The following is a 25,552-nucleotide window of genomic DNA, read 5'->3' on the forward strand; positions in this document are numbered from 1 at the left end:
GTCAGAATCTCACGGAAGTAACTCCGGCGGCAGCGACGGTCTCTGTGTAGACTGGTAGGAACGGAATGTTTGCCTAGCGAAAGGAATCGAACAATTAGTACCCACAGACTTAGTTATCCTCGAGGAAATCATAGTAAGATTTTAAACACTATTGTGATCAAAATATTTACTCAGTAAGATCTGGATAAAGCTCTGTGAGCTTTACGGGAGACGCAGGACAAAATGTCCCTCTTCCAGTCAGCTCTTGATTTCCTAGCTGGGCCCGGTTCCTCCGGAGGTGCGTGTCGGGACCATAATGACTTCGTTGGACAAATTGTGGAGCTCGGTGACATGAAACTCAGAATCAGAAGAGTCATAGCCGAAGGTGAGGTTTTGATCAGCCGTGAGAATTTGTGTTTGTTGTCACTGAATGACAGCTGTCATGTCTGTTGGTTAGCACAACATGCTAGCTGGCTAACAATGTTAGCTAGATTTGGCTTGCTACGTACTCACACGTACAAGCTCAACCTGATACAGCCAGCACTCCCGTTTTGGGGGAAGCATGTAATGCTATAGTATACGCTAAAACAACGTTAGTAGCCTATTTGCTTGCATGTTTTGGTTAACAAAAAGAAGGAATTTAACATCCGCATGAGTTATCGTTGTGGTCTGTAGAGAAACTGAATTGTGGAGATGAGATGAGATGAGAACAGCATTTAAGTATTGCCGGTGTGCCTGGGATACCAATTCATCCCTGTCACCTGGGCTGGGGCATGCATCTAGCATGCTGACCACAATATTGTGGTCTACACATTGTGGTCTACACATCAGCATGCTAGATGCATGTTTATGGACTCATGAACACAGTTGCTCTTCGGTGGCTGAGGTGGATCAATGTCAGAGAGCTGTGCTCATGCTACCGTCAGCAGTCAGTTATCCTGGTTTGTCTTGAATCCTTCCTCGCGAATGCGGAAAGAATCAGAATTGAATGTTAGCCTACCTTCCTTGACATACATGTCTGGTAGTTGATTTACAAGTTACCATGACTACCTTGCCCTAGATTAGGTTGACTGCTGCCGACATTGATCTCACCGGACTCTTTTCTGCACACACTGTGTGTGTGACATGTGATACCTGATGCGGCAGTGAAGTCTGTGTTTGCCACTTTCTCTGCGCTGGCAAAAAGGGTTCGCACTTTGTCTGGGTTTTGAGGGAAGGGAAAGGGGACTGTTTCAACACTCAGTCTGGAAATGGCACAGCACAATCCAAGGGTGGAAGTGTGTTTGAGTTTAGATAAGAGCTTGCCTCTCCATTATACATCAATTGGAGTTGTGGGGGCTGTCCTACACGGTTTAAGAAACAGTTTAAAGCCCCGTTTTGTTAGATTTGTTTTACTATTTTCAGATCCCTGTTTCTTCCGGTATTCGGTTAGCTATGACTAACACATTGCTTAACTTGTTTGGCTAAATGTATTCTATTTTAAATGGTACATCTGTTAATAAAAAAAATACAAAAATCTATTACTCACACACAATTTGGACTATCGATATTAATCTCTAAAAAAACTACCCCCCCATTGTTTTCCGTGTTTATGTCAGATCTCCGTTTTTCTGTCTGGATTAGATCCTCTTTTCCAGCATCGCAGAAATGAAAGCGGCTCTGTGCATAGCGAAAAAAGGACAGGCTGGTGCAGCAGGATTAAACAATATCTTTGTTTGGCAGAGAAATCAGGACATTGTCACCACTAAGGGGTTCAAGGAGAGTCGGCTTGTGTGCAGACAGGAAAACGGAGGAAAAATACAAACGCTCTTAATATGATCGATGTAGAGTGGTGGTATGCCATCGATGGAACATCCACCCTTTAATTTAGCATATCTTCAGACCTCACCCTTATTAGTTATTGAGAACAAAGTATTCCGCATCAATATTCAGGTTGACTAATTGTCATTGTTTGGGATTTTAACAGGGTTAGCAGTGCAACTTTTATCTGATTTCAAAAAGATGCAGAGGAAGTATTACAACATTTCTTCCTCCGGAGACAGGAAGTTGATATCAGTGTTGTCTCCTTCACTCCCCCCTATCCTCTCCCACATCTGCAGGTGGATTTGCATTTGTATATGAGGCCCAAGACATAAGCACCAGTAAAGACTATGCCCTCAAGGTAAGCCTGCCCCCTGACCCTTCCTTTACACCATGCCATGCCCAAACTCACCTGACCTGTCTGAATTGTATGTTTGCCCATAAGTCTGTTCAACAAAAGCTGACAGGTAAGTGTGTTTGCAGAGACTACTGTCTAACGAAGAGGAGAAGAACAAGGACATCATCCAGGAGGTCTGCTTCATGGTATCCTTCATTCGACTGCAGGGGTCACCACGTCCTGTTTCTCACTGGTTGTATCTAGGACACCGATGGGTGTGTTGATTTCTTGGGTAATTGAGTCCTTGTAGCCAATGGTGGAGCAGCACAGGTTGGTTCTTTGACCTTCGCCCTCTTCAGAAAAAGCTGTCCGGTCATCCTAACGTGGTCCAGTTCTGCTCAGCAGCGTCCATCAGTAAGGAAGAGTCTGACACGGGCCAGGCAGAGTTCCTCATCCTCACAGAGCTCTGTAAAGGTACCTCCTCTCTCCTCTCCTCCTCTCCTCTCTCCTCTCCTCCTCCCCCCTCCCCTCCCCTCTCCTCTCCTGCTGATAGGTGGATAGTCAGTCTCTTCCTCTTCCTGTCTCTCAGGTCAGCTGGTCGACTTCATCAAAAGGGTGGAGCAGAAGGGACCGATGTCATGTGACACAGTGCTGAAGATCTTCTACCAGTCCTGTCGTGCCGTGCAGCACATGCATAAACAGAAACCTCCTATCATCCACAGAGACCTCAAGGTCGGTACCGACTTCTGAGTCACCTCCCTCTCCAGGAGCTGGTATCAGCCTGTTGCCAGGCGACAGTCTGGCCTGGGGGTCTTTGTTTCATTCCAGGGTGATGGTCTAAATAGCTGATGAGCTTTATTAAGAGACACACACATACTTTTTTGCCCCGTCTCTGTCACACACACACACCCAAACACTGTTTCTTGAGTTTATTGTTGAGTCATGCGTAGTTGGACATATTGGGGCTTGAGACAGAGAAGTCAGCCCTACAAATTTGTGACAGATACAGTTAAGTGACCTCATCGGGTGTGTGTTTTCAGATCGAGAACCTGCTGATCAGCCACCAGGGGACCATCAAGTTGTGTGACTTTGGCAGCGCCACCACGCTGGCCCACTACCCAGACTACAGCTGGTCGGCCCAGAAGAGGTCCATGGTAGAGGACGAGGTCTGTTCTCCTCTCCTCCATCTCCTCCTTCCATCTCCATCATCTCCTCCTTCCATCTCCTCCTTCCATCTCCACCCTGCCCTCCACCCCCAGCCATAAACAGCCACTGAAATCTAACTTACCCCTGAATTGTGCTCTTATTCAACTCTTCTTGATGTAAAACAGAGAGAAGTTGTTGTTAACTTTAATGGTAATGGTTGTGAACTGATGTGGATGTAAGGATTGTATTCAGAGTAGTAGACCCAGGCAGACAGGCTAGAGAGTTAGAGCTCTTCTGTCTGATGACATTCCCCTGGGCTAGTCAGCTTCTTCCTGGTCCTCTGAGGGTTAATCCAATTACAGCCCTCTGGCTCTCCTCAAGACTCCTCAGGGACCAGGCGATCTCCGCCGGTCTGCGGAAGCACGTTATCTGAACATCCAGCGCTCGGTTATGGTTGAGATTGTTGGGTGCTGAGCTAAACAACATTATCAACCCCCGTGTACCCATGACCTCCTGACCCCCTGACCCCGCCCTGTGTGTCCAGATCACCAGAAACACCACGCCAGCCTACAGGACTCCAGAGATGATTGACCTCTACTCCAACTTCCCCATCAACGAGAAACAGGATATCTGGGTAAGACTGAGAGCCACACGGGCTGGAGATCTGTGTGGGGCCAGGGGTGTCTGGTGCCCCGCAAAACCTCAGCACTGTTTAGTAAGCTGTGTGTGTGTGTGTCCGTCCAGGCGCTGGGCTGTATCCTGTACCTGCTGTGTTTTAAGCAGCACCCGTTCGAGGAGGGCGCCAAGCTGCAGATCGTTAACGGGAAGTACGCCATCCCCCAGAACGACACCAAGTACACCGTCTACCACGACCTCATCCGTACGTAGCTCTCATCCCAAACTCATCCTCTCTCGTCCCGAACAGCCTGTGTGACTTTGCATTAACCTGTGTGTGTTTGTGTGTGTATGTCCAGGCTCCATGCTGAAGATCAACCCAGAGGAGCGTCTGGGCATCACAGAGCTGGTGAACCAGCTGCAGGAAGTGGCGGCCGCCCGCAATGCCAACCCCAAGTCTCCAATCACAGAGGTGACGCCGACACACGCCCCTCCCCGCCCCAATCACAAACAGCCTTCGCTTAGAGGCCCCTTTCACCGTGTTTGCCCCTCCACAGGTCCACAGTAATCCAGGGTTTTCGCCTGTGTTTGGGGTTGAGAGGGAGGACGGGGTGTAGGGATGTTTGCCCCTATGCAGGGTTGTGACCCAGAGGAGATCTGGGTTTCTATAGACTCTTAGCAGAGCTGTGGAAGTGCAGGGAGTCTTGGGTCAGTCTCGTGGAGAAGCAGGGGTTCACCCTCCCAGCGACGTGGAGACACACAGGGACACATCTGTCCCAGAGGCACCCAGTCTGTGAAGAGCTATTGAGAGTCCCAATTGGCTGCCTGCCCCCTTCCGCTGCCCCGCCGCCCCCCCCCCCCCAGGCCACAAAGGAAGGTCTCTTCCCAACCCGCCCCCCCCCTCCTCTCTACAGCTGCCTGCAGCATCTGATGTCACGTGAGAGACACACAGAGACAGAGAGAGAGAGAAAGAGAGAAGAAGAAGAAAAGAGAAGGGCGGGGAGAAATAAAGAGAAAAATAAGAATGTGCCAGAGTGCGACATCAAACGAGAGGGAGAGAAAGAAAGAAAGAAAGAGAGAAACTGCATTAGACTGGGCACAAACGGGGAGATTTCTAAGACTTATAGTCTGAAGTAGTTATAATGTAGTAGTTATAATATAAAGTAGTTTGAAAGTAATAGTAATATCCTAGAAGTATTAATGCTCCATTAGTAGCGGAGCAGTGTCTATGGGCTGTGGCACTGATTCTCACAGGGTCTGGCTATAGCTATAGCAGTAGTATTGATACTCTAGTAGTAGTAGCAGTATTTGAAGTAGTAGTATTAGTAGTGGTAGTTTTTGCAGTAGTAGTAGTAGTGGTAGTATTAGTAGTGGTATTATTAGTAGTAGTGGTAGTATTACTAGTGGTAGTATTAGTAGTAGTGGTAGTATTACTAGTGGTAGTATTAGTAGTGGTATTATTAGTAGTAGTGGTAGTATTAGTAGTGGTATTATTAGTAGTAGTGGTAGTATTACTAGTGGTAGTATTATTAGTAGTGGTAGTATTAGTAGTGGTAGTATTAGTAGTAGTGGTAGTATTACTAGTGGTAGTATTATTAGAAGTGGTAGTATTAGTAGTGGTAGTATTAGTAGTAGTGGTAGTATTAGTAGTAGTGGTAGTATTACTAGTGGTAGGAGGTATGGTTGGGGGTAGCCTCAGGGTCTGCTTGAGGGCAGATTTGGGTCCGGATGATCTGGGTTAAGCAGGTTTCTCTCTGGGCTAAGGAGCTTACTCCTCCCCCCTCCCACTCCTTCGCTGCCTCCCTCTCTCTTTCTCTGTCTCTTTCTCTGTCTCTCTCTCTCTGTGTCTCTCTCTTCCTGGGAAGGCAGGCAGCCCTGGTGAAGCTCTCTATCCGACTGCCAGCCTGCAGGACATGTAACCAGGCTGCGCTCCTCTCAGACCTCCTCCTCTTGTTGTTGTTGTTGTTGACCTGGCTGCTTGTTGACCGTGCGTGTTGGCATGAGTCTGTTGAGTTCCTACTCCTGCTGGCGGCCGGTTCATGATGGTTATGAATGTCTGCAGCTACTGGAGCAGAACGGAGGCTTCGGGAACAACGGAGCCCAGCCGCCCACCCAGATCCAGAACATCCACAACGCAGGTGAGAAGCTGTCTGTCTGTCTCTCTCTGTGTGTGTGTGTCTGTGTGTGTGTGTCTGTGTGTGTGTGTCTGTGTGTGTGTGGCTCACTATTTATGTGTGTGTGTGAGATTGTGAAATACAGTGAGAAAATGCGTCTGTAGTGTATGTCTGAGTTCAGCTCTGTCTCTGCCTGGGTCTTTATCTCTCTCTCTCTCTCTCTCTCTCTCTCTCTCTCTCTCTCTCTCTCTCTCTCTCTCTCTCTCTCTCTCTCTCTCTCTCTCTCTCTGTGTCTCTCTCTCTCTCTGTGTCTCTCTGTCTTCTCTCTCGTGGTTTCAATACCCTTTTGTCTGTGTTTTCTACCCGTCACTTATTGTGTGTGTGTGTGAGCCTCTGTCAGGTTTTCCAGTGTTTACCTCAGTGACACTGACCCCTAATGTCTTTTAGTGGAGAACTGCGGTCTTCTGTTTGTGTGTAGGCTCACCCAGTCAACATGGAAAACACATGTTGTACACGCCTCCCCTTCACGCCTCCCCTTCACGCCTCCCCTTCACGCCTCCCCTTCACGCCTCCCCTTCACGCCTCACCTTCACGCCTCCCCTTCACGCCTCCCCTTCACGCCTCCCCTTCACGCCTCACCTTCACGCCTCCCCTTCACGCCTCCCCTTCACGCCTCACCTTTACGCCTCACCTTCACGCCTCCCCTTCACGCCTCTCAGGTAGTATCCAGCCCTGGCCAGTACTGCTTTAGAGACCCAGCCCCCCATGATCTCAGACTGTGAGCAGTGACATGGTGATGGAAGTGATAGTCGTCCAGACAGACCTGTGGCCACAGCCCTGCTCCCCCTGCAGCCCAGCCAGCCTGCAGAGGTCTGGCTGCAGGGAGGGCTCTCCAGCAGCAGGCCTGAAGGGGTCTGGCTGCAGGGAGGGCTCTCCAGCAGCAGGCCTGCAGAGGTCTGGCTGCAGGGAGGGCTCTCCAGCAGCAGGCCTGAAGGGGTCTGGCTGCAGGGAGGGCTCTCCAGCAGCAGGCCTGAAGGGGTCTGGCTGCAGGGAGGGCTCTCCAGCAGCAGGCCTGAAGGGGTCTGGCTGCAGGGAGGGCTCTCCAGCAGCAGGCCTGCAGAGGTCTGGCTGCAGGGAGGGCTCTCCAGCAGCAGGCCTGCAGAGGTCTGGCTGCAGGGAGGGCTCTCCAGCAGCAGGCCTGAAGGGGTCTGGCTGCAGGGAGGGCTCTCCAGCAGCAGGCCTGAAGGGGTCTGGCTGCAGGGAGGGCTCTCCAGCAGCAGGCCTGCAGAGGTCTGGCTGCAGGGAGGGCTCTCCAGCAGCAGGCCTGCAGAGGTCTGGCTGCAGGGAGGGCTCTCCAGCAGCAGGCCTGAAGGGGTCTGGCTGCAGGAAGGGCTCTCCAGCAGCAGGCCTGAAGGGGTCTGGCTGCAGGGAGGGCTCTCCAGCAGCAGGCCTGCAGAGGTCTGGCTGCAGGGACGGCTCTCCAGCAGCAGGCCTGCAGAGGTCTGGCTGCAGGGAGGGCTCTCCAGCAGCAGGCCTGAAGGGGTCTGGCTGCAGGGAGGGCTCTCCAGCAGCAGGCCTGCAGAGGTCTGGCTGCAGGGAGGGCTCTCCAGCAGCAGGCCTGCAGAGGTCTGGCTGCAGGGAGGGCTCTCCAGCAGCAGGCCTGAAGGGGTCTGGCTATCGCCACTCGCGTCCCCTGTGGGACACTAACGAGGACTGATGGCTGTCTGAGCAACTGGCGACCGCACTCCCTGTCACGCACGCCGTAATCTGGTTAGCCCTCCACCGTCCTAGCCTAAAGCCCGCCCACAAACACACACACACAATAACCCCCTGGCAGGTTGGTAGTCAAAAGACTATCCAGGGTGATCTGAAGGTTGAGGCCTGATTACATCTGAATCCCATATCACCTACAAGGCCTTAACCTCTATGGTAGACTCTAGTCACGATCTTCAAGCCTCTAGGCCAGCCTTTCTCAAACCTGGTCCTCAGAACCCACTGCCTTGCATGTTTTAGATGTTTCCCTCTTGCAACACACCTGATTTGCATTTGTATATGAGATTTGAATCAGGTTTGTTGGAAGAGGGAAACATCTAAAACATGCAGGGCAGGGGGGCTCTGCCTCTCTTGTTCAGCCTCCAGTCTCTAGCCTCTCTTGTTCAGCCTCCAGTCTCTAGCCTCTATTGTTCAGCCTCCAGTCTCTAGCCTCTCTTGTTCAGCCTCCAGTCTCTAGCCTCTCTTGTTCAGCCTCCAGTCTCTAGCCTATCTTGTTCAGCCTCCAGTCTCTAGCCTCTATTGTTCAGCCTCCAGTCTTCCAGAAGCTTCTTGCCTGTACTCCTGAGAGCTCCGTAGGAGAAGGGCGGGGTCTGGGCACCTGCTGCTCTCTGATTGGTGGAGCTCTCACCCTCTTAGTCCCACCTGACCAGTCCCCTGTCACCTACTGGTGTGATCGGAGTAGAGACTGAATGGGTGATATGTGATAGTAGTTGATTTGTATTCAATGTTGTGTGAGGCGCGTACACACACACCCTCTCGTGGTCTGGTGGTGTGTTCGTCTGTTAAGAGGATTGTCCCTCGGCCAGCCAGCCATCTGGTGGCTGCAGGGTTGTCGGTGGTGGAGACTCACTCACACCTGCCGGCTACGCACGCTAGGCTAACTAGCCCAAACCTACCATGTAGGCTAAAAGTAGTTGGTTATACTACCTTACAGGCTAAGCTAAGAGAGCTAGCACTATTTATTATGCTAGCTAGGCTAATAGTAGCATTAGCCAACCTTACAGGCTAGGCTAAGAGAACTAGCACTAACAGGCTAATAGACTGGACACAGTCTGTTGTAGTCTGTATGTTTTTTTGTAAACGCCATGTTTTCCCTTGATTCTCAGGGGTCTGTGGCACAGATTCTGACCTATCGGCAGGCGGCTTCCTGGACATTCTGAAGGGAGGCACGGAACGTTTCCTGACCAACATCAAAGACACCTCCTCTAAGGTCATCCAATCAGTGGCCAGGTCAGTCACACACGCACACACACACACACTCACACACACACTTAAGACAGGACAGGTGGGCTCCCTTGTATTGTGTCCGTCCATTCCCATACATTGTGGTTTGTTTTCAGTTTTGTTCATTTGTTGGTTTGACCTTTTGTTTTGTATTTTGTTTATTGTTCATTCTATGCCCCTCATGGTCCCTCTGTCTAAACTCCACCCTGTAGCACGCCCAGGTAAATATGGGGCAGTGTTGCCCTCCGTGTGCCCGCATCGTGTGTGTGTGTCTGTGTGTCCCAGCTGCCCAGCCATCATGCTGCTGTGTCCATAACCACAGCTTACTGGCCCTAACAGCACAGTATCCTAGCTGCTGGAGACCGCATAGTAGATCTTGGGGTTTGGTCCCTTAGCACCCCGCTGCCTACTAAACCACCCACCCACCCTCCATCCAACCTTCCCTTCATCCCTCCTTCCACCATCCCTCCATCTTTCCATCCCAATGACCATTCCTCCACCCCTCCATTCCTCCATCTATCCATCTCTCCGTCCCTCCACCCCTCCATCTCTCCATCTTTCCATCCCTCCACCCGTCCATCTCTCCGTCCCTCCACCCCTCCATCTCTCCGTCCCTCCACCCCTCCATCTCTCCGTCCACCATCATGTCCTCCCTCCCCAGGCCCCAGTGTCTCTAACCCGCTGTCATCCTGCCTCCTGTAACCCCTCAGAGTCCCCCCTCCTCCCCCCGTCTGCCTCACAGTAGACCCCCAGACACAGCCCTGTGGTTTCCTGTCCATTCACCTCCTCCAACAGATCAATGGATGACAGGTTGTGTGTGGGTGTTTGGATGTGGGTGTGTGGATGTGGGTGTGTGGATGTGGGTGGGTGTGTGGATGTGGGTGGGTGTGTGGATGTGGGTGGGTGTGTGGATGTGGGTGGGTGTGTGGATGTGGGTGGGTGTGTGGATGTGGGTGGGTGTGTGGATGTGGATGTGGGCGTGTGGATGTGGTGTGTGTGGATGTGTGTGGATATGGGTGGGTGTGTGGATGTGGATGTGTGGATGTGGATGTGTGGATGTGGGCGTGTGGATGTGGGCGTGTGGATGTGGGCGTGTGGATGTGGTGTGCACCTTGCAGAGAGCCTCCCCGCACCATAACCTGCCGAGCTTGTAGACGAGGCTCTGTTGGATGTGTATGTTATCGTCACGTAGCTAGATGGTTCCTCAGAAGCAGCACGCTGTGTTCAGTTGTCTCCTGTGTGGCGTGTGATCCTGACTGTCTGTCTGACTGTCTGTCTGACTGTCTGTCTGACTGTCTGTCTGACTGTCTGCCTGACTGTCTGCCTGTCTCTGTCTGTCTCAGCTATGCCAAAGGAGACCTGGATCTCTCCTACATCACCTCCAGGATAGCAGGTACACACTCTGCATTTTACTGTGTTTGTGCGCTATATATGTTCAGTATTCAATATACAAGTCACATGACACAAGACATTGTTTGAGTGGACTGAAATTGTGGATTAAAGCTGTCTCTTTGACAGTTTTTTCATTGAGATTTTTTTTTGTTCCTGGCCTTGTGTGTGTGCATGTGGTTGTCGGTTTGTGTGTGTGTGTGTGTGTGTGTGTACATCTTTTTGTGTGTGTGTGTGTGTCCAGTCATGTCCTTCCCTGCTGAAGGGGTGGAGTCGGCCATTAAGAACAACATTGAGGACGTGCGTCTGTTCCTGGACTCTCGCCACGCCGGTCACTACGCTGTCTACAACCTGACCAAGCGCTCCTACAGGCCCTCCCGCTTCCACAACAGGGTCAGCGCCCTGACCCCTGACCCCTCATTCCTGTGTAGTCTGCCACCCCCTGGTGGACGAGTCACTGCATTACAGTTGAATGTCATTTTGATTTTGTGTTGTCTCCTAACCTGTGTATATGTGTGTGTGTGTGTGTGTGTGTGCAGGTTTCAGAGTGTGGCTGGCAGGCCAGACGGGCCCCTAACCTGCGCAGCCTGTACAGTGTGTGTAAAAACATGCACGTGTGGTTGAAACAGGACCAGAGAAACATCTGTATAGTGCACTGCCTGGTGAGGATACAACACACACACACGGTCACTCACACACACACACACGGTCACTCACACACACACACACACACACACACGGTCACTCACACACGCACACACACACACACAGACAGGCAGACACAACACACACACAGGTGAGGGGTGTTCTCTAACCCTCCCCCCCTGCAGGATGGACGTGCAGCCTCGGCGGTGGCTGTGTGCTCCTTCCTGTGCTTCTGCCGTCTGTTCACCACAGCCGAGGCAGCCGTCTACATGTTCAGCATGAAGCGCTGCCCGCCCGGCATCTCTGCCTCACACAAGAGGTAGGACCCTCTCACCCTCTGTCTGTCTCTCTGTCTGTCTCCCTGTCTGTCTGTCTCCCTGTCTGTCTGTCTCCCTGTCTGTCTCCCTGTCTGTCTCCCTGTCTCTCTGTCTGTCTGTCTGTCTCCCTGTGTCTGTCTCCCTGTCTCTCTGTCTCCCTGTCTCCCTGTCTCTCTGTCTCCCTGTCTCCCTCTCTCCCTCTCTCTCTGTCTCCCTGTCTCTCTGTCTCCCTGTCTCCCTGTCTCTCTGTCTCCCTGTCTCTCTGTCTGTCTCCCTGTCTGTCTGTCTCCCTGTCTGTCTGTCTCCCTGTCTGTCTCCCTGTCTCTCTCTCTGTCTGTCTCTCTCTCTGTCTGTCTGTCTGTCTGTCTGTCTCCCTGTGTCTGTCTCCCTGTCTCTCTGTCTGTCTGTCTCTCTGTCTCCCTGTCTCCCTGTCTCCCTGTGTCTGTCTCTCTGTCTCCCTGTCTCTCTGTCTCCCTGTCTCTCTGTCTCCCTCTCTCCCTCTCTCTCTGTCTCCCTGTCTCTCTGTCTCCCTGTCTCCCTGTCTCTCTGTCTCCCTGTCTCTCTGTCTCCCTCTCTCTCTGGCTTCCTGTCTCAGTCTCCAGAGGTAAGGCATGTCTGACTGCTTGACTCTGTCCTGATCTGATCCCGAGGGTGTGTGTCTTGCTCTCTGATTGGTTGACAGGTACATAGAGTACATGTGTGACATGATGGCCGAGGAGCCCATCATCCCCCACAGCAAGCCCATAATGATCCACTCCATCGTCATGACGCCCGTGCCGCTGTTCAACAAGCAGCGCAGCGGCTGTCGGCCATTCTGCGAGGTCTACGTGGGAGATGAGCGCGTCACCACCACCTCCCAGGAGTACGACAAGATGAAGTAGGTCTCACACACACACACAAGTCTCAGACACACACACACACACACTGTCTCAGACACACACACACACACACACACTGTCTCAGACACACACACACACACTGTCTCAGACACACACACACTGTCTCAGACACACACACACAGACGCATGCAGTGTGTGAGGTCAGTGGTCCGTCTCTCCTCAGGGACTTCAGGATGGAGGACGGCCGTGCTGAGATCCCCCTCAACGTGACGGTGCAGGGAGACGTGCTGGTGGTCATCTACCACGCCCGCTCCACGCTGGGGGGCCGCCTGCAGGCCAAGGTACACACGCACACACACAGACTCACACACGACCAGGAGCATAGGAGCCCCTGCGTGTGTGATGGAACAGTCATGTGTTTCCTCCAGATGGCCTCCATGAAGATGTTCCAGATCCAGTTCCACACAGGCTTCGTCCCCAGGAACGCCACCACCGTCAAGTTCGCCAAGTAAGACACCCCCGTCCCCTCAACACCCCCACCCCCCTCACCTCAAAGCGTAGCTTTGTTAGCTAAATGCACATATGACTGCAGCATCGTGTCCCCATCTCCTCCCAGGTACGACCTGGACGCGTGTGACATCCAGGAGAAGTACCCAGACCTGTTCCAGGTCAACCTGGACATCGAGGTGGACCCCAGGGACAGGGCCAGCACGCGGCCCCCACCCTGGGACACCTTCCTCACAAAGGGCCTCAACCCCAAGATCCTCTTCTCCTCCAGGGACGAGCAGCAGGAGATCCTCGCTAAGTTTGGTGGGTGCTCATGGGTACCGTAGTCAGACACGGAGCCGCATGTTGTGTTTGTAGTTTCTTGTGTTTTGTAGTTTCTTGTGTTTGTAGTTTCTTGTGTTTTTAGTTTCTTGTGTATTGGGCCTGTGAATGCAGATGAAAACATGCAATTCCCCATAAAATATGAATAGTACAGCGCTCCAGCTGGCTGTATGTAATGAATAGTAACTTTAGTATGGGTCTTGTACGATGGTTTAAAGTGTGTCATCGTCATCCATCCCCAGGTAAACCAGAGCTGCCCAGACAGCCAGGCTCCTCAGCCTTCTACGACGCCGAGAGCCCCCAGACCGCCCAGACACCAGAGGGCTCCACCGAGGCCGAGTCGCCCCAGAGCACAGACACCAACGCCAACAACTTCTTCCAGACCCTCGACTGGGACGGTACGGCACACAGCGTCAACATCACACTGTTTCGACCTGTGTAAATCTGTCAGCTGGAGTAGTGTCGGAAGAGAACGTCTGTGTTACCTACTGGTAATGCTGAGTCACTTCCTGTAATGCTGAGGCACTTCCTGTCATGCCGAGTCACTTCCTGTCATGCTGAGTCGCTTCCTGTCATGCCGAGTCACTTCCTGTCATGCTGAGTCACTTCCTGTAATGCTGAGTCACTTCCTGTAATGCTGGTGACGTCCTTCCTGTCAGAGCTTCCTGCTTCCTGTCAGTGTCCAGCCCTGTGCTTACATTTGTCTTGATTCCAGATGGGAGCAGTCACCAGGATGCATCGGACAGCCAAGGGGGCGGGACCATGGACGACCAGGACGATCTGAGCGACCAATCGGACGCGGAGTCTTACTCGTACTGCGCCCCCGGCGGCGAGCCGCTGTCCCGTGACGCCAGCGAGACGCTCTTCAGCGCCGAGTTCCAGACCGCCGACCCCCCCGCCGACGCCCCGCCCTTCGACACGGCCGACCTGCTGGGGCTGAACTCTGACCCGGCGGGCCCCGCCCCCATGCCCCCGCTGGATCTGGGGGGGGGCATGAAGGCGGCCTCCAGTAACAGCGACCTGCTGACCGACCTGTTCTCCCCCGGCGAGGGAGGGGGGCAGGAGGACCTGTTCTTCACCGCCCCCCCCTCGGCGCCTGCCAAGCCCAAACGTAAGAGACTCACCCCCCCTGTGAGACCTGGAGACCCGCGGTGATAGAAACAGAGAGAGGAGGATATCCCAGCTGACCTTTTAGTGAATGCTAATGTCTCGCTTCATCTCTCCCTCCCTCTCCCCCTCAGCCATGAACGACCTGTTCGACCCCTTCGGCGTGAGCTCTGACGGGGCGGCTCGGCAGACCGGACCAGACCTGTTTGGAGATCTGTTGGGTTCAGACAGCACTACCTCCTTCACCTCCGCCAGCAACGCTCCGCCCTCCTCCAACTCCAGCCTCTTCAACCTCAGTAAGACCACACACACACACACACACTTTTCGTGGCTCGTGCACATTCTGTTCGTTTTATTGACCCCAAAAGAAATTCAAGTGTTCAGGTAACCCCCCTCAGTCAACCATATCTCCATTAAACGTGTGTGTGTATGTGTGTTGCCAGATAAGTTGGTGAGTGATCCCCCCAAGATGACGTCCTCTGCCAGCCAGCCAGACCTGCTGGGAGGCTGGGACAGCTGGTCAGCAGGGGGCAGCACTGGCCTGGCCTCCAGCTCCAAACCAGCCTACACAGGTACACACACACACCAAACCAGCCTACACAGGTACACACACACACACACACCAAACCAGCCTACACAGGTACACACACACACACCAAACCAGCCTACACAGGTACACACACACACACACACCAAACCAGCCTACACAGGTACACACACACACACCAAACCGCGCCTACACAGGTACACACACACACACCAAACCAGCCTATACAAAACCTGAGGGCATGTTTCTGTGTTCAGCGCCGGCGACCGCCTCATTCTCCAAGACCAAGTCTCAGAGCTTCGACCCGTTTGCAGACCTGGGGAACTTGGGGACCACGATACCAGGTACACACACACACTCGCTCACGCACTCACACACATCATACCAGGTACACACACACACACTCACTCACTCACACACACACACACATCATACCAGGTACACACACACACACACACACACACACATCATACCAGGTACACACACACTCACTCACGCACACACACACACACATCATACCAGGTACACACACACTCACTCACTCACACACACACACACATCATACCAGGTACACACACACTCACTCACACACACACATCATACCAGGTAGGAACAGACAGATGGGAGAGAGGAGAGTTGACTTCCTTGAAGTTCCACCCTCTGCCCTCGGGATGAACCAATCACATCTCTCCTGTGACCTCTGCCCTCCAGGCTCGTCCAGTGGCAGCTTTGTCCCTAAGCCAGGCCCCTCCTCTTCTTCCTCCTCCTCCGCCGCCGCCTGGCCGGCTGGTCGGCCGGCGGCAGGACAGAACAAACCCTGGATGCCCCCGAACGCTGCCACCAAGCCCCAGCCCTCCAAGCCCGTGCCCCCGGCCAAGCCCAACTACAACCTCAGCTTCAGTGTGATCGGGGGGCGGGAGGAGAGGGGCGTCCGGGGACCAGGCTTCGGTGAGACGGTTAACCCAGTCTGACGTCCAGCTGATGTTACACAGACAGACTGACAAGTCTTCATTTCAGCTGCTTCTCCTCTAATATAACGCTCCCTTTCTACTTCTGTGTGTGTGTACTGTCTGTGGTGTGTGTGTGTGTGTGTGTGTGTGTGTGTGTGTGTGTGTGTGTGTGTGTGTGTGTGTGTGTGTGTGTGTGTGGTGTGTGTGTGTGTGTGTGTGTCAGGTCCCAAACCCAAGGTGAAGGAGGATGACTTTGGGGACCTGCTGTCCACCCAGGGCTTCTCCTGCAGAGCAGACAGGGCTGGTCCCAGGACCATCGCTGAGATGAGGAGGCAGGAGATCTCCAGAGACATGGACCCCCTCAAGCTACAGGTACACACACACACACACAACAGACAGACCACACACACACCAGACAGAGAGACTGGATGCTGCTAGGAGTGAAGGACTGAGTGAGTCTTCCCTGTGGTTGCGGTCCAGATCCTGGACTGGATCGAGGGGAAGGAGAGGAACATCCGAGCGCTGCTGTCCACGCTGCAGACGGTCCTCTGGGAGGGGGAGATGCGCTGGAGGCCCGTGGGCATGGCCGACCTCGTCCACCCCGACCAGGTCAAGAAGGCCTACAGGAAGGCTGTCCTGGTGGTCCACCCAGACAAGGTGAGGGAGGGTGTGAGTGTGTGACAGTGAGAGTGTGTGTGAGTGTGAGCGAGCGCTCCTGTGTGTGTGTGTGTGAGCTCGTCCTTCCCTCTCCACCTCTGTAACGGCCCTCTCTCCCGCAGGCGACAGGCCAGCCGTACGAGCACTACGCTAAGATGATCTTCATGGAGCTGAACGACGCCTGGTCAGAGTTTGAGAACCAGGGGTCCAAGGCTCTCTTCTAGCAGAGACAGACTGGCCGACTGGCAGACTGGACAGTGCCCACATTGGGCCCTAGGGGGCACCAGGCCTCCGAGAGGTCCAGCCCCCCCGCCCCCATCTCCACTGTTGAGAGAGAGGGGGCCACCCTCCCTCCTTTCTTATCTCCCTCCTCCTCCCTTCTCTCTCCATCCTCCCTTCTTTCTCCCCTTCAGTCCATCACCATCGGCCTGCTGAGGGACTCTGCCTGTCTCGGGGAGGGGGAGGGGGGGAGGCTAGGGTGGGAAAACCAGAAAAAGAGGGATGGCTGGATGGCAGAGGATGATGGATGGGATGAAAGAGACAATCACTGGGGAGACAAGATGGCTGAAGCTGCAGGCTCCTCCCATCTCTGGGAGGCTCCGCCTTCCCCCAGCGTCTGTGAGGACGTATACCTGAAGTTACTGCTACCACCACCACCACCACCAGCCCCATCACCACTACTAAAGTCCTGCGAAAATACATCGGATGTACTACTGCTTCACCATTGGTTCACCTGCTTCCCACTCCCCTCCAATAGGCGGGGCTAATGCTCAAATAGGCGGGGCTAACGCTCATTGTTGCTTTATCGACTGTGTCACAGATTCACAATTTACCAATGAGTCGCCGCCTCTCTGTATTGTTCGACCCCCACCGCGAGCGCCTTGCTTACGGCTGATTGGCTGGTCTCTGACAGCTCCTGCCCCTCACCAGGCAGCTGATTGGCTGCCGGGGGGAGGGTCACAGGGAAGTAGCCTAGAAGAAGGGCTTCTCTCTCTTTGCTCAAGGTGTTTTTACTGTGAGGCGTCTCCTCTGGTTTGAACAAGGAAGTGATGGTCCACTATGATGAAGATTGGAGTGAAATATGAATGCGGGTGTGTGTGTGTGTGTGTCCACGCTAGAACAACATCATGGCTTCCTTTTTCCAGTCATAAGCCCTTCTTTGTGTTTTTGTTTTCCTAATTCTGCTGTAACGTCTCATAATGTCTAAAGCTGATGTTTGTTTGTGTCTCTCTCCCTTTCCAGCTTTTTCTATTATATTTGTCCTTTTTTTAAGATGTACTTTTTACCTCACCGACCAATCAAATCCTATTTTCTTATTTATTATTTGGGGTTACCATAGGTATTCATGACATTTAATCAGCAGAACCTAATAAACTACAGTAATATATGAACTGAATGTCTTGAATATGCTGGAGGGATATGGTTTAGTTGTCACAATTCGTTCTTCTGCCTCGCTAACGTCATTCCAGTCTTACAATGTATTATGTTGGCTGTTGGGATGTGTGTTTTAAGTCTTGTTTCCTTCTAGAACGTTCCTTTCCTCAGCCAGGGTTTCTGTTCCTGACTTTCTGCTTGACCTTGAGCCGGATGAGGATGTTGAGGCGCTGTCACGTTTCTGAATCATGCTAGCAGAAAAGCTAGAGCTCACCGAACCAAATTTACTCAACCTTCCTATGAATGATATGAATGTAGATTTCCATCTTTAAGAATAAAAATGATCTCGGACCAACGTATGATTTTGGCCGCCTTGTATGATGTTACGAAACCCAGAGCAGGAAACACGAAAGGAATGAGGCCTTAAATGGTGACGTTCTCATGTCAGTGGGCGCCTCTAGTTGAAGGGACATCTGTCCCTCGCAACAAGGCACCCAACTAAAGACTACTAACGTTAAATGACGATCCCAGGTCTGTCGTGATGCCTGTTGAACTTCCCAACCCCTTGGAGTTACTAGGAGGAAACACTTGCTGGACTGAGTTTACTGTCACTGCGGTGATGAACCTCTGTGTTGTCTGGCCTGTCTCATGGCCAGTGTTGCTTTTGCAGTGACTTCTGGAATGAGTGCTTCCGTGAGGAATTTGTACATACACATTAACGTCTCACGACTCAGTAACGATCCCCCCCTTCGTATGCATCGTCATCGGCTTGCATTTCACTAATGGTTCCAGGATTAATGTCGAATTTTGGGGGAGTGCGATTGTAAAATGAAAAGATGGGAAATCCGGCTATGGAAGGAGTTTCTGTGACAAAGCGGAGTGGTTTAGTGTGACGCAGACCCAGGAGTGGAATAAAAGAATGTTCAACCATTGTATGGAGTTGATAGGAACGACAATAACCGCTTAATCTTCTGATGTTTATGATGCTTTTTGACTTTCCTCCCAGGTGAGGATCACTGTCTTTAAGTTTCCAAAAAAGTGTTTCTTTTATTCCTTTAGTTTTTGTATTTTCTGATATGCCATTTGACCATTAAAATACAATCATGAGTACGTGTACTGTTGTGGTTTGTCGCGGTGCACTGACAGTCAAGGGACTGGGAGTGTTAAACGCACTACAACCCCCATGAGTCTTACAGTGCAGTCTCTGGCTCCCCCTACTGTTGAGATGAGGGTAGTGCAGGAGAAGCAATTCCCACCTAGGAGAACAGCGCTGCATCCCTCCATCCTCCAGCGGTAGCGCGGCGGACTAGGAGAGCGGCGAGTACCGAAGAGAAGAGCGGTAGCGAGGATAGAATATCGTTAACCACTACCTGGATTTATAAAATTGACATTCACCGGGCTCAAGAAAACCGCCGCTGCGTCGTCAGGGCCGTGCCCCTTCTAGGATTCTGTAAGCAAGAAGGGTAGAGCGCACCACCAGCCAAGATGGGGAACCGTGGCATGGAGGACCTGATTCCTCTGGTCAACAAGATGCAGGATGCGTTCTCCGCCATCGGTCAGAACGCTACCATTGACTTGCCGCAGATCGCCGTGGTCGGCGGTCAGAGCGCCGGGAAAAGCTCTGTGCTGGAGAACTTCGTGGGCAAGTGAGTGCAAGGTTGTCGCCTCGGCAGGGGCCGTGTGTGTCAAAGCACAGCTGTATAATACCATGTATTTATCACATACCCAGTCAGAGAGAGAGAGAGAGAGAGAGAGACCGCGTCATTACGGTATCCTGAATGTCAAGCAAGGCATTTGTCCTAGGAAAGGCTATTAATTTTCATAGGCCACGGCTATATGGGATTTTATAAGCTTAAGCTATTTGACAGTGCCCGCTCACGGCTTAGCCTAGTCGAAGATGTTTAGTATTTGCCAATGCACAATTACATTTAAGTGGATATTTTAATATTGTACATTCAATGATGTGCCATACTAACAGACCATATGCACACCTCAATCTACCGCTGAGCGGTGCGTCTGTGCGATCATGCGGAGGCGAATTGGTGCTGTAGGCTAGGCCAAGCCATTCTGCGGCTGTAACGTTAAGATGAGATGGTGGAAGGATGGTGATGCGGATGTCATCATAGTTATGAGCGTATTCCTCGTCTGTCAATGTCAGATATTTGGCCGCTGATTTATTGTCTTAATGTCAAAACCCAATTGTACATCTTTGTAATCGGGAACGTCTCAGTGCGAGACGTTGCCAACTTGGCAACTCTCCACGAACGCATCAGCTTACAAATGCCTTGCTTGACCTTGTGTGTGTGTGTGTTTGGGAAGGGGGAGGGGCTGAAGGATGTGTAGGCTTGTGTGTGTGTGTGTGTGTGTCAGAGATGGAGTCAAGACCGGAACTCATTAGAGCCAGATCATGAAATCATTATAAAATCATTACAAAGTGTCTTTTGAAGTGAGCCTTGCTCTTGATTTATTGGTGTTTCGGTCAGATTGCTCCAAGACGAATATAGGAGATGCCGACCCATGTTCTGTCTCCCAAGATCCAAAACTAGACCCACTTGAAACCAAGACTGTAAGGTCGACACTTCATCTCTGATGTATGCAAGTGTGTGTCAGAGTGAGAGAGAGAGAGAGAGAGAGAGAGAGAGAGAGAAAGAGAGAGAAAGAGAGAGAGAGGGGGAGGGAAAGAGAGAGATAATGAGAGAGTAGGAGAGAGACCGAGAGATTATGAGATAGAGAGTTAGTGAGGTCATCGCTGGCTGCCTCCGGCCCCTGCGCGCTGCATCCTGGCTGAGGATGTGAGGGTGAAAGTGTTTCACTGACAGCCCACAGAGCGCTGCGTGCTGGACGGCCCTCTCTGCCAGCTGTCACACGCTGAGGACCGCGGGCCAAATCCCACCAGCAGAGAGTGTGTGTCCACTCCCAGATGTCTAGTATCCTCCAGATGACACAGTAAAACCCCCATGTAACAGAATGTGCGCGGGAGAGACCGGTTTGTTCCAGGTAGAGAGAGGCTCAGTTCTGTAGAGGGGGAAACAGAGAGGCGTCTATTAGACCGGCAGCCAGCGCTGGGCTGGGCCAGGGCTCTGACAGTCCGCCTGTCTGCTCCCCCCGAAAACAGACACACACACGCGCGCACACACACACGCGCACAGACACAAACACTCACACACTTTGGGCTTGAACACAGGCAGCATTGTGCTGCTGATCAAGAGCCTGCTGTCTCTTTGTCAAACACACACAAACACACACACACAGGTCCTGTCCGAGCTGTTTTGGAGGGGAGCAGGTCCAGTATGTGTGTGTGTATGCTCCAGATCCTGCAGTGTGTGTTCATATTTGATACAGCAGCTACCTATCTCCGGGCCCCCTGGAGGTCACCTGACCTCTAAAGGAAGCAGGACGCAGGATGGAGCTCTGAACAGGAAGTGAGAAGAGAGTATCCTTGCCCAGGCCTCTACCAGTAGGCCTGTCAGTAGTCATCTCGTTCAGTGCAGGTCTAACTTTAAATATACAGATATACTGTACATATATACATAAAGATATATACATACGCTGTTTATATATACAGTATATATATATATATATATATAGAGAGATGCTGACTGCGTACCATCCTAAGAACATACTGTACATTCAAGTAGAGTGCTGGAAGCTAGTTTAACAGTACCAGTCAGGCAGAGAGAGTTGAGAGAGCGCGTTTGATGACGACGATCACTCAGGGATAGACTGCCTATGTAAAGGGGAAAAGTGAGACGTTTGTGTACGTGTGGATGTGTGTGTGTGTGTGTGTGTGAGAGAGAGAGAGAGAGAGAGAGAGAGAGAGAGAGAGAATGAAGAGCTGCAGGGGAAACAGCCACTTTAGATTTAGCTGCAGTTCCCATCTCCTCCTACACGAATGACAAAAGCACAAACACACACGCGCACACACACACACACACACACACACACACACACACACACACACACACACACACACACACACACACACAGGAGACGTGACAAGTGGATTACGGGCAGCTCCTCTCATACTGTAGCATCTGTAACAGTCTCCAGCCCGCTGCTGGCTCGCCAACAACAGCACTGTTGTCCACAGATACAGCTCTCATTATCTGTCTCTAGCACTGCTTATGATGGCTTGTGTTGATGTAGCATTCGTCTGTGTGTGTGTGTGAAAGCGTGTGTGTGTCTATGTGTGTGTGTGTGTGTGTGTGTGCATAGACTTACCTCCTCCCTGTTCTCTTCCTCCTCCCTCCCAGGGATTTTCTTCCTCGTGGTTCTGGGATTGTGACACGGCGCCCCCTGGTGTTGCAGCTCATCAACAGTCCCACTGGTAACAACACAAGTCAACATCCTCTCACCCACGGATCCTGAAACTGTTTCTGTCAGAACAGAAAAAACCTTTTAGAAATCGACGACTATTTCAATACATTCTCATAATAATCTGACACGTTGTCACCGGCAGTGTACTCCTGTTGTTATCTCCCGCCCTGATATCTTACTCCTATTGGCCCACTGACCTGTCCGTCTCTCCCATATCCCTGGAAACCAGAGCATGCCGCCCTGATATCTTACTCCTATTGGCCCACTGACCTGTCCGTCTCTCCCATATCCCTGGAAACCAGAGCATGCTGAGTTCCTCCACCTCAAAGGGAAGAAGTTCATGGACTTTGACGAGGTGAGGCAGGAGATCGAGGCGGAGACCGATCGGATCACCGGGCAGAACAAAGGCATCTCCCCAGTGCCCATCAACCTGAGGGTCTACTCTCCCAACGGTACACACACACACACACACACACACACACACAGACTGACTCACACAGACTGACTCACACACACACGTACACACATGCACACTCACTCCAACACATCGTGAGAGAATTTAAGTTTGACCGAGAAGTGAGATGTTTATATCCAAGTATTGCCGTCACTTGACTTGTGTGTAGAGTTTCGACACAATCAGCCAAATTACGCAACAAGAGTATAAGCAGTCTTCAAAACTCTGACTGACACAGTCAAAAAGTGGCGTGCACAATTCTATATTACTGTAACAATGTATCTACCCCCTTGACCCCCCCCCCCCCCCCCTCCAGTCCTGAACCTGACCCTGGTGGACTTGCCGGGGATGACCAAGGTGCCGGTTGGAGACCAGCCTGCTGACATAGAGGCCCAGATCAGGGACATGCTCATGCAGTTCGTCACCAAGGACAACTGCCTGCTGCTGGCTGTGTCCCCAGCCAACTCTGACCTGGCCAACTCTGACGCCCTCAAGATAGCCAAGGAGGTCGACCCCCAGGGTAGGGCATAGCGTGTGTGTGTTAAGATTTAGTTTGTTTAAATAAAATAACAAATATGTTTAAAAAAGTTTGCATCATTGATGAGGACTGTGTTTAGGTAGATTTGCTGTGTTATTGAGGACTGTGTTTAGGTAGGTTTGCTGTGTTGATATACTTGTCTGGCGATGTGTGTGTGTTGTTAAGATTAGTTTTGTCTTGGAGTATCGAGATACTTTGGTAACGTGTGTGTGTGTTGTGCAGGCAGCGCAGCATTGGAGTGATCACTAAGGTGTGTGTGTGTGTTGTGCAGGGCCAGCGCAGCATTGGAGTGATCACTAAGCTGGATCTGATGGACGAGGGGACAGATGCAGAGACATCCTGGAGAACAAGCTGCTGCCCCTCCGCAGAGGTAAACACACACACACACACTCTCTCTCTCTCTCTCTCTCTCTCTCTCTCTCTCTCTCTCTCTCTCTCTCTCTCTCTCTCTCTCTCTCATCTCTCTCTCTCTCTTTCTCTCTCTCTCTCTCTCTCTCTCTCTCTCTCTCTCTCTCTCTCTCTCTCTCTCTCTCTCTCTCTCTCTCTCTCTCTCTCCTCTCTTTCTCTGTCTCTATGTGACTCTTGTCTGCCCTCTGCAGGTTATGTTGGGGTGGTGAACCGCAGCCAGAAGGACATTGATGGTAAGAAGGACATTAAGGCTGCCTTGGCAGCGGAGAGGAAGTTCTTCCTGTCTCATCCAGGCTATCGGCACCTGGCCGACCGTATGGGCACCGCCCTACCTGCAGAAGGTTCTCAACCAGGTAGGAGCAGGGACCTGTCCATCACTCCTTACTCAGGATTCTATTGGCTACATTAATACCTCTTTCTCTTTTCCCTGGCATGCTATTGGTCCATTCAAAATGAACACGTCCCTTAGTATCATGACTGTCATGGCCTGTTGCTTCCTGTTTCCTGTAGCAACTGACCAATCACATCAGGGACACAGTTGCCGGCGTTACGAGCCAAGCTGCAGAGCCAGCTGCTGTCCATCGATGAAGGAGGTGGTAGGAGTACAAGAACTACCACCTGACGACCCCTCCCCGCAAGACCAAGGCTCTGCTGCAGTCAGTACACACACACGCTTGTGCTCTCATTCTCATCTGCATACACACAGGGTTCACATTTCATCTATAGAAAAACATTGGATGGTTTGTGTGTTTGTCTGAATGCCTGTGTCTGTGTGTCTGTGTGTGGTTGTCTTTATGTTGTGTGTGTGTGTGTTTTGTAGGATGGTGCAGCAGTTTTCGGTGGATTTTGAGAAACGCATCGAGGGTCAGGTGATCAGATCGACACCTATGAGCTGTCAGGGGGAGCGAAGATCAACCGCATCTTCCACCGAGAGGTTCCCCTTCGAGCTGGTCAAGGTAGAACATCCGAACCACCTCTGTTACCTTCACACAACCACAACTTCCCTTCTCACAACCCCACCATCACTGCCACATCATCCACACAAGCACACCTTCACACAAGCACACTTTCAGAAGCAAAAACCTTCACACCATCACGTCGCTAATACTGTAAAACTGTGTGTGTTTCCAGCTGGAGTTTGATGAGAAGACACTGCGGAAGGAGATCAGCTATGCCATCAAGAACATCCACGGTATCAGGTGAGCTGTCTGTCCAAGAACATCTGACCAACCTCCAGCCTCTCTGCTCCAACTAACCTCTCCTCCTCTCCTCCTCTCCTCCTCTCCTCCTCTCGTCTCTCCTCTCCTCCTCTCCTCCTCCCCCTCTCCTCTTCTCTCTCCTCTCCTACATCCTCTCCTCTCCTCTCGTCTCTCGTCTCTTCTCTCCTCTCCTCTCCTCTCCTCTCCTCTCTCCTTTCCTCCTCTCCCTCCTATCCTCTCGTCTCTCGTCTCTCGTCTCTCGTCTCTCCTCTCCTCTCTCCCTCTCCTTCTCCTCCCTCCTTTCCTCCCCTCCTCTCGTCTCTCCTCCTCTCCTCCTCTCCTCTACTCCTCTCCTCCTCTCCTCTCGTCTCTCCTCTATCCTCTCTCCTCTCCTTCTCTCCTTCTCTCCTATCCTCTCCTCTCACCATCAGGACTGGCCTGTTTACTCCAGACATGGCCGTTTGAGACTATCGTCAAGCGGCAGATAGCCAGGATCAAGGAGCCTTGTCAGAAGTGTGTGGACATGGTCATCTCTGAGCTGGTCAACACCGTCCGCCAGTGCACCCAGAAGGTACTGCCGACACCCCCCGCCCTGCACACTCACACAGGGACAGGCACAGGGGGCACCTCAATACTCACCACACATGTGTGTGTGTGTCTGTGTGGTGTCTGTGTGTGTCTGTGTGTGTGTGTTCTCAGCTGGCCCAGTACCCCATGCTGCGTGAGGAGATGGAGAAGATCGTCACTCAGCACATACGTGACCGCGAGAGGATCGCACCAAAGACCAGGTCAGACACAGCGACACGATACACGCTACACGCGACACGCTACATCTTACATGTTACTGTAAACACACGAGAACTTAGCGCGGAGCATGAAAGGGCCCAGTCAGTCAGCAGGCCAGGGGGCCAGCGGGCCACATGTGTTCACAGTGTCAGAGAGGAGGTGTCTGGGACGGTCTGACACGCTCTACCCTCCCTGCAGGTCATGCTGCT

General features: G+C 52.1%; 2 protein-coding genes and 1 pseudogene across 2 annotated transcripts in view; 2 read left to right on the plus strand and 1 right to left on the minus strand.

Annotated features, from left to right (window-relative positions):
• Window position 1: 1 nt before the first annotated feature.
• Window positions 2-18,748, plus strand: gak (cyclin G associated kinase). Its single transcript, XM_062454181.1, has 28 exons — window positions 2-364; window positions 2,079-2,140; window positions 2,263-2,322; window positions 2,476-2,590; window positions 2,706-2,848; window positions 3,157-3,282; window positions 3,807-3,896; window positions 4,007-4,142; window positions 4,237-4,349; window positions 5,940-6,015; window positions 8,871-8,994; window positions 10,332-10,381; window positions 10,622-10,770; window positions 10,917-11,039; window positions 11,208-11,341; window positions 12,022-12,216; window positions 12,402-12,519; window positions 12,607-12,686; window positions 12,795-12,988; window positions 13,249-13,404; window positions 13,722-14,117; window positions 14,248-14,409; window positions 14,557-14,685; window positions 14,918-15,004; window positions 15,372-15,608; window positions 15,834-15,982; window positions 16,091-16,267; window positions 16,390-18,748. The coding sequence occupies exons 1-28, from the start codon at window positions 223-225 to the stop codon at window positions 16,489-16,491; spliced, it is 3,825 nt and encodes a 1,274-aa protein (XP_062310165.1). The 5' UTR covers window positions 2-222; the 3' UTR covers window positions 16,492-18,748.
• Window positions 18,749-18,876: 128 nt separating this feature from the next.
• On the plus strand, window positions 18,877-25,423 carry LOC134014888 (dynamin-1-like; annotated as a pseudogene).
• Window positions 25,424-25,542: 119 nt separating this feature from the next.
• The window catches only part of tchp (trichoplein, keratin filament binding), a 3,615-nt gene continuing 3,605 nt past the window's right edge, over window positions 25,543-25,552 (minus strand). Inside the window, exon 12 of the mRNA XM_062454067.1 lies at window positions 25,543-25,550. Coding sequence (XP_062310051.1) covers window positions 25,543-25,550 — 8 coding nt within the window. The remainder of the gene's footprint in view (window positions 25,551-25,552) is intronic.

Source organism: Osmerus eperlanus, chromosome 28 (genome assembly GCF_963692335.1).
Source record: "Osmerus eperlanus chromosome 28, fOsmEpe2.1, whole genome shotgun sequence".
Taxonomy (NCBI): Eukaryota; Metazoa; Chordata; class Actinopteri; order Osmeriformes; family Osmeridae; genus Osmerus; species Osmerus eperlanus.

Coding starts and splice junctions, on each gene's coding strand:
- gak (XM_062454181.1), top strand. CDS start 223: ATGTCCCTCTTCCAGTCAGCTCTTGATTTCCTAGCTGGGCCCGGTTCC. Junction 11,040..11,207: donor TCTGTATAGTGCACTGCCTG/GTGAGGATACAA, acceptor CCCCCCCTGCAG/GATGGACGTGCAGCCTCGGC. Junction 13,405..13,721: donor CCAGACCCTCGACTGGGACG/GTACGGCACACA, acceptor TCTTGATTCCAG/ATGGGAGCAGTCACCAGGAT.